This window comes from Alligator sinensis, unplaced genomic scaffold (assembly GCF_000455745.1).
Source record: "Alligator sinensis unplaced genomic scaffold, ASM45574v1 scaffold1156_1, whole genome shotgun sequence".
NCBI lineage: Eukaryota > Metazoa > Chordata > Crocodylia > Alligatoridae > Alligator > Alligator sinensis.
The window spans coordinates 1,601,410-1,615,436 of record NW_005842296.1 but is presented as its reverse complement, the minus strand read 5'-3'; the positions used below and the strand labels follow the sequence as shown (position 1 = coordinate 1,615,436).

Here is a 14,027-nt window from a genome sequence, read left to right as displayed (position 1 = left end):
CCCTGCATCTAATCCAATCCTCATCCTTTGCTCTCATGATCTACCCCCAGTCTTGGCAGAGCAGATCTCAGTGTTATGCCCCCATCTAACTGACTCCTAGCCCTGCCTTTCCATCCTCTAATCCAAGCCATCTCGCCCCCACCCCTAACTACCATCTGATCCTAATCTGGGCTTTGTTCTCTCTGCATTCAAGCAAGGCAGCCGCTTTGTCTTCTATTCAGATGGTCTATCCAGAGTAACTAGGAAGTCTCTGAAAATTCATAGATTCATAGATGCTAGGGTCCCTTGCTCCTCATAGGGCTTGGTCTTCAGGCCCTTAACCATATGAGTGGCCCTTCTCTGGACCCTCTCCAGGTTATCCGCATGCTTCTTGAAGTGTGGTGCCCAGAATTGCACGCAGTACTCCAAAATGTGTGAATTCTCATGTGTTAACCAAGATGAACTCAAAAACTTGGGTGGATTTTGTTGAGGGCAGGAGGGGAAACAAAGCTACACATACCTCTGACAAAGACAGTCCTCTAACAAATCTGATGCAGCTGCTCCAGCACACTAAGGCCACATCCAGATACGCAAGGACATTTAGTTCCCCGAGGGAAAACTAGCAGCAGTACACCTTGTGCCGCCACTAGTGTCCCCAGGGAAGGCCTGTGCCACACCTGGTCTGGCACACAACAAGTTACCCCAGGTTGGGTAGGGAAGGTTGGAACCAGCACTGGGCTGGCCCCAGCAGCCTTACCTGGAGTCCTGAGGGCCTCCCCAGGCTGCAGCTGCATTATTCCTGCCACACGCAGCCTGGCTGGCAATGAAGTGTGGCTCCGGCCAGCCAGGCTTGGCTGTGGGCAGTGCAAGCTGCCTCCACTCCGCTCCCCCCTGCCCCCGGGGCGGGTCTTTTTGACCCATATCCAGGGGTCAAAAAAAGCCTTTCTGCTCTGTTCCCTTGCAGTGCGGAAAACAACTGAATGTGCAGCATGGCCACACTTGTCTGGACGCAGCCTAAGAAGCGTTCTTAACTATTCTGGCACAAGTTCTCAGGAGTTTCAGCCTGAGATAGTCACACAAAGTGGAACATTTCTGCCCAAACTATTAGTCTGCCAACATTATGAGAATGATTTCAGTGGCTTGTAATTGGAACTTTTCTAACCAGCATTATTAATTTCACCTCTAATATCAGCCATTAATGCGATCTTTCAAACAAGTATGGAACAAGCTACTTCCTTTCCTCTACTTTTATACCAATACAGTTTAGTTTTGATAAATATATATAGCTTTTAAAAATTTTAAAAATATTTGCCATTCTTTGGTTACAGTATTAGCTAGAATATTAAAAGAACTCTTGAAATCCTATTTTTCAACATTTTATACGTTTAATTTTGGCATTTAACATCCGACACTGAAGTCATGAAAAACTCATGAAAAAGTCAATTTTGTTTTTAGCGCTTACTACCACAGTAGTAACCAGTGGTACCACAGTAGTAACCAGTGGTACCACAGTACCACTTTTGCAACTACCACCACTACAAGGAAGGATTTACAAAGACTACTTTGTAAGACTACAAAATCTGACTTTTGGATTTAATGAGATCTAACAGTCATTTCAAATTAACTAATTTAAGCCAAAAATATAGTTCACTCCTCAGCTCTACTATTTGCATCTGTTCCAAGTGTGCAGTATCCGATGGATACTTAAGATGTACATTTGTTTTTCAAGACTGAAATATTAAAACAATTATTAATAAAAGACCAACTGGAATATGCCAACATAAAAAAAAAAGAAAGAAAAAAAAAAAAATCAAGGTTCCACCCTCCACTGAAAGGTTGAGCACACAGTAAAACAGATAATGCTTATCATCATTCCATTAAAAGTACTACAGTAACCTGCATTCAAGCTGATGGCCCGCTGAGCAATCCTTGCAAAGCCAGCAGATCACGGCGCTTCAGGGAGCCCACCCCTGCCCCAGCCCTGGTAAAATCTGTGGGCAAGGAAGGATCCCCCCAGGGGGCACTTGCCTGCCTGTACACTAATGCCAGGAGCTTGGGAATAAGCAGGAGGAGCTCATCCTCATGCTCAGTGCAAACAATTACGATGTCATAGGGATAACGGAGACCTGGTGGGACTCCACCCATGACTGGACCACGGGGATAGATGGCTATACCCTGTACAGGAGGGATCGTGCAGAGAAAAGGGGCGGGGGGGTAGCTCTCTATGTTAAGGAAAGCTACACGTCCCTGCATCAGCCTGACGTCTCACCTCTGCATGCTGCTAACAAACATAGCTAAACCAGTAAAAGTTTGTAGTGAAGATGTGGCCTTCCTCATATCAGGCAGTACTTTACACCATAAGGTAGCTCTAATTCAAGGTAATTTATGTTAAAATAGATATACTGTATTCACATACTCACAGAAAATTATTCATAGGATTTTTTTCTGATCATTTAGACCTTCCTCTGTGGCTTCCTTTAGATCTTTGGATCATCTTGTCCTGATTGAAATTCCATAGCTTAAAGGACAGCATATCCCCTTTTGGTCCATAATAAAATTCAGACCATCCACAGAACAACATAGTACAAACAAGGGGATTCACTGAGGAAGCATGTTATTTCTTTTCAGAAGGTTGCCTTCTCATCCTGGCACACACAGACAGGGTGGGGAGGGAGTGGGAGAAGAGCACCTTTCTAAGGCCTGCTTGGGAGAATAAAGTTCAGTTGGAACAGATGTGCAGCAAATGAACAGTAATGTGTGAGAGAGACATCTCTAGTATGACTGCAGGAGCCTTGCAGTGGTACTTTTGGAGATGCACAAGCCTGCTCCTTTTTAATATTAATTATCTGTGCACTACTGGGGAAAAAACAGGTGTACAGTACATACCATACCAAGACTTGTACTGCTGGAAATGAAACCCAGTAAATTTAGGCAGCACAGAGGATTGCTTTCCTCCCATTCAGTAGAGTGTTTGAGTTACTTTATCTGAGGTGACACCACTCTTCTGGAATAAGATGGAAGTCAGAGGTCATTGATAATAAAGATTGTTATTATTTTTAATCTTCTGGCAGATGTATTGTTATATTAAATATCCACTGTAATTGGAATTCTCAAGATGTGAAAGGCTGGCCTTGAATTATTCCTAATTATTGGAATGGAAGGTTGTGCCATATACAAACTGAAAGGTAATTTCCCCTAGATTTGCAATAGTGTTTCAGAGTTAATTCATTGCTTTGTCATGCAGATAATGCCTATGCAAACAAATGCACACTTTTTCTTTTATGTTCATTAGAACTGCATTAATTTAGAATGCAGTGGAGTACTAGAACAACACAGAGCATTACAGTTCAGATATAGAAATGCCTAGAGACACAGTAAGGTCCTAGTTCAAGCAAAGTACTTAAACATGTGCTTAATTTTAAGCATATTCTTAACTTGTTTGACATTGGTGGTACTTAGCCACTTACTTAAGTGCTTTGCCAAATCAGGACAATAACATGTTCCTAATGCTTTAATTAGTATTCTGTGTGCTATGTCTGTCTTGTGTTGGGTTATAAATCTAATTCGGCCCCTTTGTGCATATACATTCTTTAATTATATGATCACATGCTATTTTATTTTGTACAGTACCTCAGTGCATGAGATGGATTGTGCTTAATTAATGAGCATAGATTTGTTTTCTCTTTAGTATTCTATGTGTGGTCCCAAGACTTATTTATTTTACAGTATCTAAACCCTAAAGGTAAAGTCATTAGGTTGGACCCAGAGGGTAGTAATCGATGGAAGTCACTCATCGTGGTGTCCTGTGACCAGTGGGGTCCCCCAAGGCTCTGTCCTTGGACCCATACTGTTCAACATCTTCATTAATGATGTGGACACTGGAGTCAGAAGCGGACTGGCCAAGTTCGCCGATGACACCAAACTTTGGGGCAAAGCATCCACACCAGAAGACAGGCAGGTTATCCAGGCTGACCTGGACAGGCTCAGCAAGTGGGCGGACGAGAATCTGATGGTGTTCAACGCCGATAAATGCAAGGTTCTCCACCTTGGGAAAAAAACCCGCAGCATCCTTATAGGCTCGGCAGTGCTATGTTGGCTAGCACTATGGAAGAAAGAGACTTGGGGGTCATCTTTGACCACAAGATGAACATGAGCCTGCAATGCGATGCGGCAGCTAGTAAAGCGACCAAAACGCTGGCTTGCATCCATAGATGCTTCTCAAGCAAATCCCGGGACATCATTCTCCCCCTGTACTCGGCCTTAGTGAGGCCACAGCTGGAGTACTGTGTCCAGTTTTGGGCTCCAAAATTCAAAAAGGATGTGGAGAAGCTTGAGAGAGTCCAGAGAAGAGCCACGCGCATGATCAGAGGTCAGGGAAGCAGACCCTACGATGACAGGCTGAGAGCCCTGGGGCTCTTTAGCCTGAAAAGGCGCAGGCTCAGGGGTGATCTGATGGCCACCTACAAGTTTATCAGGGGCGACCACCAGCATCTGGGGGAACGTTTGTTCACCAGAGCGCCCCAAGGGATGACGAGGTCGAATGGTCACAAACTACTTCAAGATCGTTTCAGGCTGGACATAAGGAAGAACTTCTTTACTGTCCGAGCCCCCAAGGTCTGGAACAGCCTGCCACCGGAGGTGGTTCAAGCGCCTTCATTGAACACCTTCAAGATGAAACTGGATGCTTATCTTGCTGGGATCCTATGACCCCAGCTGACTTCCTGCCCTTTGGGCAGGGGGCTGGACTCGATGATCTTCTGAGGTCCCTTCCAGCCCCGATGTCTATGAAATCTATGAAGCTACATCTGAGTATCTGCAACAGGAACCAACAAGGGTGAGGTGATGCATACAAATTAAATTCTGCTGCTTTTTTCCCTTATTCAGTGCTATACATTCTTCATTTGTTTGATAGCATACTATGTTTTAGATGCAACACAGTATACTATGCAATGTTTCCTAATTTATAGCCACAAAGTCTTTGCATAATATGATGATGATCACTCAAACCTAGCATTTCAGGGCATCAGCTTGATAAACCCAGGGAGAAATGCAGCAACCCAAGAGGAAAGCAGGAGACAAGCTACCCTACATGCTACTACAATTAGTATCCCAAGCAGGAAGGTTATGGTTCTTAACATACCTGGACATAAACAAAACAACCAACCAACCTTCTTCATTAAGCATCCGCCCTTCCATGTAAGGACGTGTGGGGAGGCATTCATTTTCATAGCTTATGACATAATAGTGAAGAAACCAAAAGAACAAAATGAAAACAAAACCTCTCTCAACAGCAGCATGTTAGCTCAACTGAATTTTCCAAATAGTTATTTTAACTAACTAGAATACACACTACTTCACTTCAAAATGTTAAGATGCATATATTTAAAAACACTCAGCTAAATGCTTCATCATAAAATGAAGCCATTAGAAGTAGTTAAAAAAATCTTACCTTGAAACACTGAGACCTCTAGTGACAAGGGATGCAAGTTATCAGCTGCATCAGTTGGTTCCTAAACAAGAATAAGACCAATTGAACAATGGTACAGTTGCTCACTCAAATATATAGTCCATTTCAAATTAGACTGACTAGTTGCATTAGAACACTTGGGCGTTCTATTCAATACTCTGCTTTTGGATTATTCCTTCCCACCCTCCCAATCTCAACCACTAAAATGCCTGTTGCCTATTTCATTTCTTCAAACCAAGGCTCTTGTTTAGAAGATGAAGAAACCTGAAGTATACCCCATTCATTATCTTCTGTAATTAAAAGTCTGACTTCACTACTCTATTCCTAGACATACACTTGGTGAAGTATCAGTGCTTTCAAAGCAAACCAACAGGGAATTCAACCCCTCTTTTCCTTTTTATTATTTACTAATTAGAAAATGTTCTACAGAAATACTGAAATGGATTAAACTAAGTTGCTGCCACTATCCTGTGGAACTGAAGCACCAGGAGCATTCCTCAGTACTCCCCAGTCTGAAATTTTCTTACTTTGATATAATGATGTTCCTTTTGCCAAATGGTGTGCTTGCTCCAAGTCATCAGTTTACTGTTACTGGATTTCTCCCAAACCAATATAAGGTCCCCAGAAAGATTGGCTTTATTATTGTAGAATAAAATTGATTTAATTGTTAATTTTTAAAATGGAATAAAGCAAGTTTCAGAAGTTAGTGTTCAAAGCAGTTTGATTCAATTGTAACAGTTACTTAGTCTTTATTAAGGTTTATACATACAAAAAACTAGAACTCCTGGTTCCAAAATGATACCTTTTATTAGACCAACTGGAAAATGGCAAGAAAATTGTCCTTTTCTGCAAGCTTTCGGGAATCAAAGTCCCTTCGTCAGGCTCTGGGAAAAGTGTAGATGGTACAAGATGGTAAGAAGTCCCCATAGGTCGGAAATAAACTTCATTTTGGACAGAGGGAGCTGAAGATGGAAGTCTATCCCTCTGGGTCCATGAGAGCGTCTTTGTGAGCTGTGTTGAGTAGCTCTTTGATGTGTTGATCAAAGGTTGATTAAGGTTTACACTATGCTGATATCCTTCATGATCAGAAAATAAACGCTACAACTCAAACAACCTGACTACCCAGTGCTGCATCAGTACTCTATTTCTGTACTCATTTACCAGTTATGCAGTTATGGCGTACCTCAGATGAACTCCTTGCAAGCTCAGGAATACCATTCCAAACGTTCTCCGGATTTACTATCTCCTCGTTACCATTTGAAAGATTCAAAACCTGTACAGACAAAACATCAACCTCAATTTGGCAGGACTATTCATTTACATAGATTTCACATATTAAATGCCACATCTATGAAAACAATATCAACAAGCAGAGTATCACATAAATATTCAGTTTATACGTGCCCTGTAAAAAGGAAGGGGGAAGAAAAAAAAAAAAAGAGGATAGCGTTCTATTTCTGGTTCAGGCAACCTGTCTAAACTACCTAAATTAACTTTCCTATTGAACATGTTTTCACTCTAGAAGATACAGAGTCTCTTGCACCTAATAGGAAAGTTAACTTAAATGCAGTACACATGGAGATTCAATATTTGTTGCAGGAACAAGAAACTTAAAAGGCTCTTAACCTGGATTACCCTGACCTTTGTAATCACAGGCAATTGGGGGGGGGGGGGGGGCCCCCCCTGAAATTGGCCCTCGCCGGCCGGAGAGTGGGGAACCTGTCAGTGCCCCCCTGAAATTGCCCTCACTGGCTGGGGAGTGCCAGCCAGTGTCCCCCCTGAGAAGTGCCAACAGCGCTTCCAGGGTCGGCGATCAGTCACTGGGGGACCCCCAGAGCTAGGAGGCACCAGTCGCCCATGTTTGTAATAACGGATTCAACTGTATATCTTAGGAAGCCAAGGAGATAATTTAATAACAAAGCCAATAATCATTTAAATAGGCAATTTTATCAACATTAAAAAACTGTTCTTAGGGTGGGGGGAGATGAAGAGGACGGGTAGGGATTTGATGTGGCTCCAGCCAAAACACTGGAGGTACTCCACATATATTTATAATGTGGAGTACCTCCAGGTTTTTGGCTGTATATATGGTGCCACATTACATTTTTACCCTCCCTCGAACAGTTTTAATGTTGATAAAACTGCCTATTTAAATTACTATGGGCTTTGTGTGTGTGGATACACACACACTTTTTTTTTTTTTTTTTTTTTAGATAAGGAAGTTATTTTAAGTGTATACACTGGCATCCACTTATCAAGAAGGTTAGCAAGTTGTCTCTTTGTTTCAGTAATGCAAGTTAGTGAAAACTGTACCTATGCTTTCTAGAAAACTGGAAGTAGCATATGCAATAGCAAAACTATTTTAACTCTTCTTAATGGAATCTTGCCAAGTCAAGAGACTGTTGGATGCCTGCAAAAAAATCAATATTTTCATACATAAAAATCCTTTTGTACAAGTCAAAGCATTCCGAGACACCTTACTTACCCTGGTACCTTCATCCGTTACCTCCAAAATCTGAGCCTCACACCACTTTGGGGATGTCCACACCACACATTTGGAACCAACAGCAAACCCCTCTAGATTGCAGGCTCCACAGGCACGTTGTTCTACAAAATTTGAGGTCAAAGTTTATCCTATCCAATTTTTAACTTCTTATTCCCTGAACTCAGGAATTCCAGTATGGCCATATTTTAAACACCACCACCACCCACTATGTAATCCTGTGCATTGATACCTATTGCACTTCCTGCACATTGTGCATGAAGTTTAATTTCACAGCTCTCAAGAAGTTCTTTCTACATTTTTCAGGTAAGAATTTTTTTTTAATAAATTAAAGCAAAAAATATTAATGGTTCTGTACAGCCAAGTTCTGTACTTCTTTAAATGCAACTAGAAGGTACTTTACCTGCACCGTGATCAGAAGAGTCATCTTGCTTTTCTATTTCAGTTTCTTCATCCAAAGGCTCCCCACTTGCGTATGGATCTCCATATTCTTTAAATGCTTTATGACAACCTTGTTTCATCTGTTCTTCTGCAGAACTCGTCTCTTGCACACTTAGCCGTTCTGCACATTCTTCATGTTTAGTGTCAAGCAGCCCTACATTACGTAACTCCACACTGTAAACAGCTCCTTGCTTTACGTCCATTTTGAGAGCAGAAAGCTGAACTATACTATTTGCAGAAAGTTGTAATACAGATTCTTCTAACTCCAGCACATCATCTTTTGCTTCGTCACCCAGAGAAGCCAGCACTTCGGATGGCACCAGTTCCACTGGCTCCTTTATTGTGCCATGAAGTACAATCTCTGCTTGATGTGTCCCTACTTCCAATTCTTTCCCAGCTTCATCCAATAATAAAGGTATTTGGGGAGACTTCATTTCCAGTACTTCCTCAGCTAAAGATCTCATTTGATGAACTTGAAGCATATCCAAATCCAATTTCAATCTCTCTATTTCATCAACCAAAGAAAATTGTACATTGGATGGTGGCGGTTCCAATGTCTCCTCTCTATCATCACCAAATGAAGGCTGCATTTCAAGTGACTTCAACTCCAGCAAGTTCTCTCTTTCTTCAAGTGAAGGAGAAATTTCAAGTGATTTCTGAGTCACCAAATCCGTTTCATCACCCAAAAGCTGCTCATCAAGAAATTCCAATTCCAACATCTCCTTTGTTCTCTCATCCAGAGAAGACTGCATTTCAAGCCAGCTTAGTTCCAGTAGAAGGTCTCTTATTTCATCATATGAAGACGATGTTTGTAAATGGTCCAGTTCCATTAGATTCTTTATTTCCTCACCCAAGGAAGGTTGCACATATTGTGACTGTAATTTTAGTAGCTCTTCACTTGTATCACTCAAAGGCTGTCCATCAACTGTCAATTCTAACATCTCTGTTTGGGATATATTATCCAAGACTTCCATTTTAGACAGTTCATGTTTTAAGTCCTTTGTCTCACTACTGAAAAGAACCTGCACATCAGCTATTTCTGGTTCTAAAAATATTTTACTATTGCTCTCACTCTCAAGTAAAGCGCTGTCTGTACCAAAAGTTTCGAAACTGATTTGATGCTTCACTTGATGTTCTCCATTAGATGTGGGTAAAACCACTTCCACTTCCTCCAGTGGAAATGGTGTTTCTGCAGCATGTAGACAGTCACTCTCTGTTGGATGGAATAGTTCTGGATCAAGGATGGCACTCTGATTTTCGTTCTGAACTACTTCAGTACAAGCTGCAGAGGATGCCTCTTCAAGAACAAAGAAGTCTTTATCACCTATCCCTGTGCTCTCATTCTTTCCCTCAGACGTATTCTCAATGTTTGCTGAAGTCTTGTCACGGTTTCCTAGGTTTGGCTTCCAAAAACAACTCAGTTCTTCATTAATGCTTACTCCATTACACTGTATTTTAACACTACACAAAGGAATTCCAGATGGATTATCCTTTTTTATTTCTATTATTGTGATCCCTAGTAAAGATTCTGCAATCATGTCATGAAGCTTATCTGTTATTTCACTAATCCAGGAGCCCTCTGAAGAATCAAATCCAGACAGACAGCATGGAAATGCTTGATTAGGTATTGCGAGCAGTTCATCAGGAACTTGTCTGACCACCTCTCTATCAACGACCTCCTCAGTTCCATAATCCACATGTCTGACAATTAGGCTGGTACCTTTTATGCTTCTAATTTCTGCTCTGTAAAATTTTTCATCTTCACTACTTTTCACTATACAAATGGCACCACTTTTAATACTAGATCTAAAGTCATCTGTGCTATTTATGGAAAGTTCTCCAGCAATCTTCAGTTTTTCTTCCAGGTAGTTTATACTTTCTGTGCCAGCAATCTGAGACCAAAAAAATCCTGGACCCTTTACCATAGTGACATACGCTTCTACAGTCTGACCTACCTCAGGAATCTTCCAGGAGAATGTTTCAGTGTCATTTAGATGAGAAATTTTGTTTTGCTCATCAGAGGACAGGTCTGGCATGTTGTTAGGAACATCACACCTACTCTCATCTCCGTCACACATTTCTGATAATTGAGAGCCTTCTCTTGCTGCAAATTTTTCAATCAAATCCAATGCTATCATGCCTTGGTCATCACTGAGAAGAATTTCCCATTTGTCTTTGACCTTCTCTACAAATTCACAGTTTATCTGAACATCGCTTGTTCTTTCAGAGAAGTAGAGCACTGCTTTCTGTGTCCAATCTAGACAACTTACAGCTTGAAGTCCACCAAGGAGGCAATGGATGCTCATCACTGGAATTAATGTAGTGTCTTCGGGGATTCTACAAGTTTCACTGATGTTAACTACTGAAGTATTGCCATAATCTATATACTGAACACTAATCAGCTCTTCAGAAGATTTCTCTTTAATTACAGCCCTATACCATAAACCATCTTCTGAATAAGCAGCACCAATTAAGTCTCCTGTTTTCAACTGCTGTTTACAGAGATTCTCTCTTCTTGTTCTGTTGTTTAATGTCTCCGAGATGCTATTAAGTTGAGATTCATCACTTGCTAGCTGAATATAAAAATCTGAAAGGTTATTGACATGAGAAATATATACTAAAGTTTTAAGTCCAGGCATTAAGTTCTTTTGATGCAGATCAGACAGATTTTTTAAAGGAACATATACACTATTTTCTCCCTGATCTCTATTTCCAGCAGTACCAGATATAATAGCAACAGACCCCATATCTTCCTTCCTAATGGGAAGAGGGGACTCTTCTACTTTATCAAGGGCAGAGGCTTTGTTATTGTTAAACCTTTCCACAGATCCTTTCCACGGATCAAATAATGATTCTTTTTTAGGAGATGGGAGCAGTTTTGCTTCCTTACAAATAAAACTGGTTTTACAACTGCTCTCTCCTCTCTGCATTTCAGATCTCCAATTCTCTCTCTCAGTAAACTTACTTGTGGATGTTGTAAATGACTTCACATTTTCATTTCTCTCTCCTTTAGCGTCTTGATTTTTAGAGTGTAAAGTTTCATTTTCTGGGTGCCTGTGAGTCACTCTACTATTTGGTAAGCTAAAATCCTGTTTCATTTTTGCATTAATTTGAATATTACCATCATAGAGTTCAATCATCAGTTTTCCATCAGATTCTTTTGCTACAATTATTGCTTTTAAATGCTTATCTAAGACAGCTTTTGTAAACCATTCAGTAGCTTCTTCTGATACATTAGAGATATCAGACAATGAACATTTTATGGCTTGCATTGGCAAAAGCAAGATATTATAAGCATCATTAGGTATGGGAAGAATATCTTCTTTCTTTACCACCTCTGTGTTTCCAAAATCCACAAAATATACTTCCTTGTTAGGCTTTGTTTTTGTAACTATTCCTCTGTACCAGTGACTGTCAGTATACCTTGCAAGACACAAGTTTCCAGAGCCTTGAGACATTTTTAAACAGAGCAGTACTTTGTTCAGTTGATCAATGTTATCTGTGAGCTGCTCTAGAGCATCTGCACTTCTTTGAAGTTGGATGTAGAACTTCCATGGATCATCTACATGTGTTACATAAATCTCTTCCTCGCTGCCAATTTTTATGTCATGCATAGAATAATAATAAGAATAAAGCTGAACAGAGGATGCCAGAGGACTTTGAGGTTGTACTGGTCTGGCTAAACCTCTCTCTATCAGAAAATGGCAGACACTTTCAAAAGGTGTAATTAAATCCACAATATTAAATAGCTCTTTGTTGTTCACCGCAGCCAGAGCAAATATTGTACAGTTCAGTTGCAAACACTCCATGGAGGCATCAACAAATTCCTGAAAAGCTGAAATTGCCTCTTCATCCCAAACAAGAGGATCAGGACCAGTTGGCTGAATTAAGTTGTAAAGACTACATCTGAAAGCCTGAGCCTTCAGTTTAAGGAAATCTGCATTGATTGAACACAAATTCTTAAGAGAAACCACATCCTTATTCCCATAATCTACATATATCACCTCTACCTCTTCTTTGGGAAGTATTCCACTAAGAATCAAAGCTCTGTACCACTTCTTATCCTCCGAATACTTGGCTAAACATACAGGATTTGGCAAATAATGTGGCTGTGCCGAACCCTTGCAATAGTCCTGAATTGTAGCCATTAGTTTCTTAAGCTCTTGGGAATTTCTCCGTAGTTGACACCAAAAGTAGCCAGGACTTTCAACACAGGACACTACCACATCAACTGTGCTTCCTACTTCCAGCTGATCTTCATAAGGAGGAAGTCCTGGTTTGATTTCTAAGTAGTTTTGAGCAAAAGAGCAGGGCAGATTTGGGGGCATTTTTTCCTTATCAGAAACTGAGTCACTTAAATCATCAGCTGATACAGTGCGCTGGTCTTTTACCAAAGCTGCAGATGAGTTGAGCACTGTGTGATCTATTTTTGGTTTGGGCTCTATTTCTATTCTCCTATCTGTAGCACTGGCTTGCTTCCCCTCCTCAGCACCCCATTTGGGATCCTGCCCCAGACGCTCAGCAGGTACCTTCTTATGTACCTGCGGAATCTCAGCCCCTTGGAATTTGGCATATCCTCCCCAGGTCATGATCTTGCATACATTTTTCTCTCCTGTTTGGGACTGGTCAAGAATTTCAACCACATACTTGTCACCCTGTGTACCCAACACGTGGAACATCAGCTCCTTGTTCCGCACGGCCCTTTTGAAGTAGGACACGCACTCCTTGCTCCAACTCTCCCCCAAAGGGGATGCATCTGCCAAGCAGCACTTCAGAGCCACAGCAGGCAGCTCCATGAACTGAGGGAGCAGCTCTTTCACCTCATACCAGTCCAAGGTCTCGGTGTTGCCTCGGTCCACCAGATGCACTTCCACACCTTTGCCCAACACCCTGGTGACAAGGGCACGATAGTAGGCTTTCTCCTTCCACTTGGCGCAGCAAAGGGAGCCCAGCTGTGGCTCCAGGAGCACGGCCTCCAGCTTCTGGGCTCGGGAGTAGAAGTCGCTCATGCTCCGCATCAACTGGCCGAGGGGCTGCTTGTGCTCTTGGAGCCGCAGCCAGAACTCGCCCGGGTCCCGGGCAAAGGACACCTGCCCTTTGCAGAACACTCCCGCCTTCAGTCGTATGACAGGCAGGCGGGCGGCATGGGCTGGAGCCCTCTGCACTGCTGCCGTAGCCGGGGGCCGGGGGGGCGGCGGGGGCGGGAGCCCTCGGCCCTGCTGCCGTAGCCGGGGGCGCCCCAGGTGGCTGCTCTGGCTCCTCGGCGGCAGCATCGGGCAGCTCTGAGCCGCCCTGCAGCAGGCTGGCAGACAAGCAGTGTGCCTGCACGCCGTAAAGACAGTTGAGGTTGATGCCGTTGTCGCCGTACAGGCTCACATAGTAGAGGTGCTCGAAGGAACTGTAGGCATCGATGCGGGCGCTCACCGCCTTGCCCAGCAGCAGCGCCTTCAGCTCGCTCAGCTGCAAGCGGGACCAGCCGCAGCCACCGTCTGAGACGCCCTGCAGCGCGCACGGGTAGGTCAGCACAGGCATGCGGAAGCACTCGGGGGGCAGGCGGCGCAGGTTGGCGCCTGTCACGAACTCCTTCCTGCCATAGTCCACGCACATCACCTGGGCCAGCGGCCGGCCCAGCTCGCC

At 42.6% G+C, this 14,027-nt stretch overlaps 1 protein-coding gene across 1 annotated transcript in view; it reads right to left on the bottom strand.

Moving 5' to 3' along the window:
• The window catches only part of TDRD6 (tudor domain containing 6), an 18,080-nt gene extending 4,059 nt beyond the window's left edge, over positions 1-14,021 (bottom strand). Inside the window, exons 1-5 of the mRNA XM_025209593.1 lie at positions 13,607-14,021; positions 8,353-13,554; positions 7,932-8,053; positions 6,630-6,719; positions 5,429-5,489 (exon numbers count right to left, since the gene is read on the bottom strand). Of these exons, the coding sequence (XP_025065378.1) occupies positions 5,429-5,489; positions 6,630-6,719; positions 7,932-8,053; positions 8,353-13,554; positions 13,607-13,997 (5,866 nt within the window). The 5' untranslated portion in view covers positions 13,998-14,021. The remainder of the gene's footprint in view (positions 1-5,428; positions 5,490-6,629; positions 6,720-7,931; positions 8,054-8,352; positions 13,555-13,606) is intronic.
• Positions 14,022-14,027: the final 6 nt, after the last annotated feature.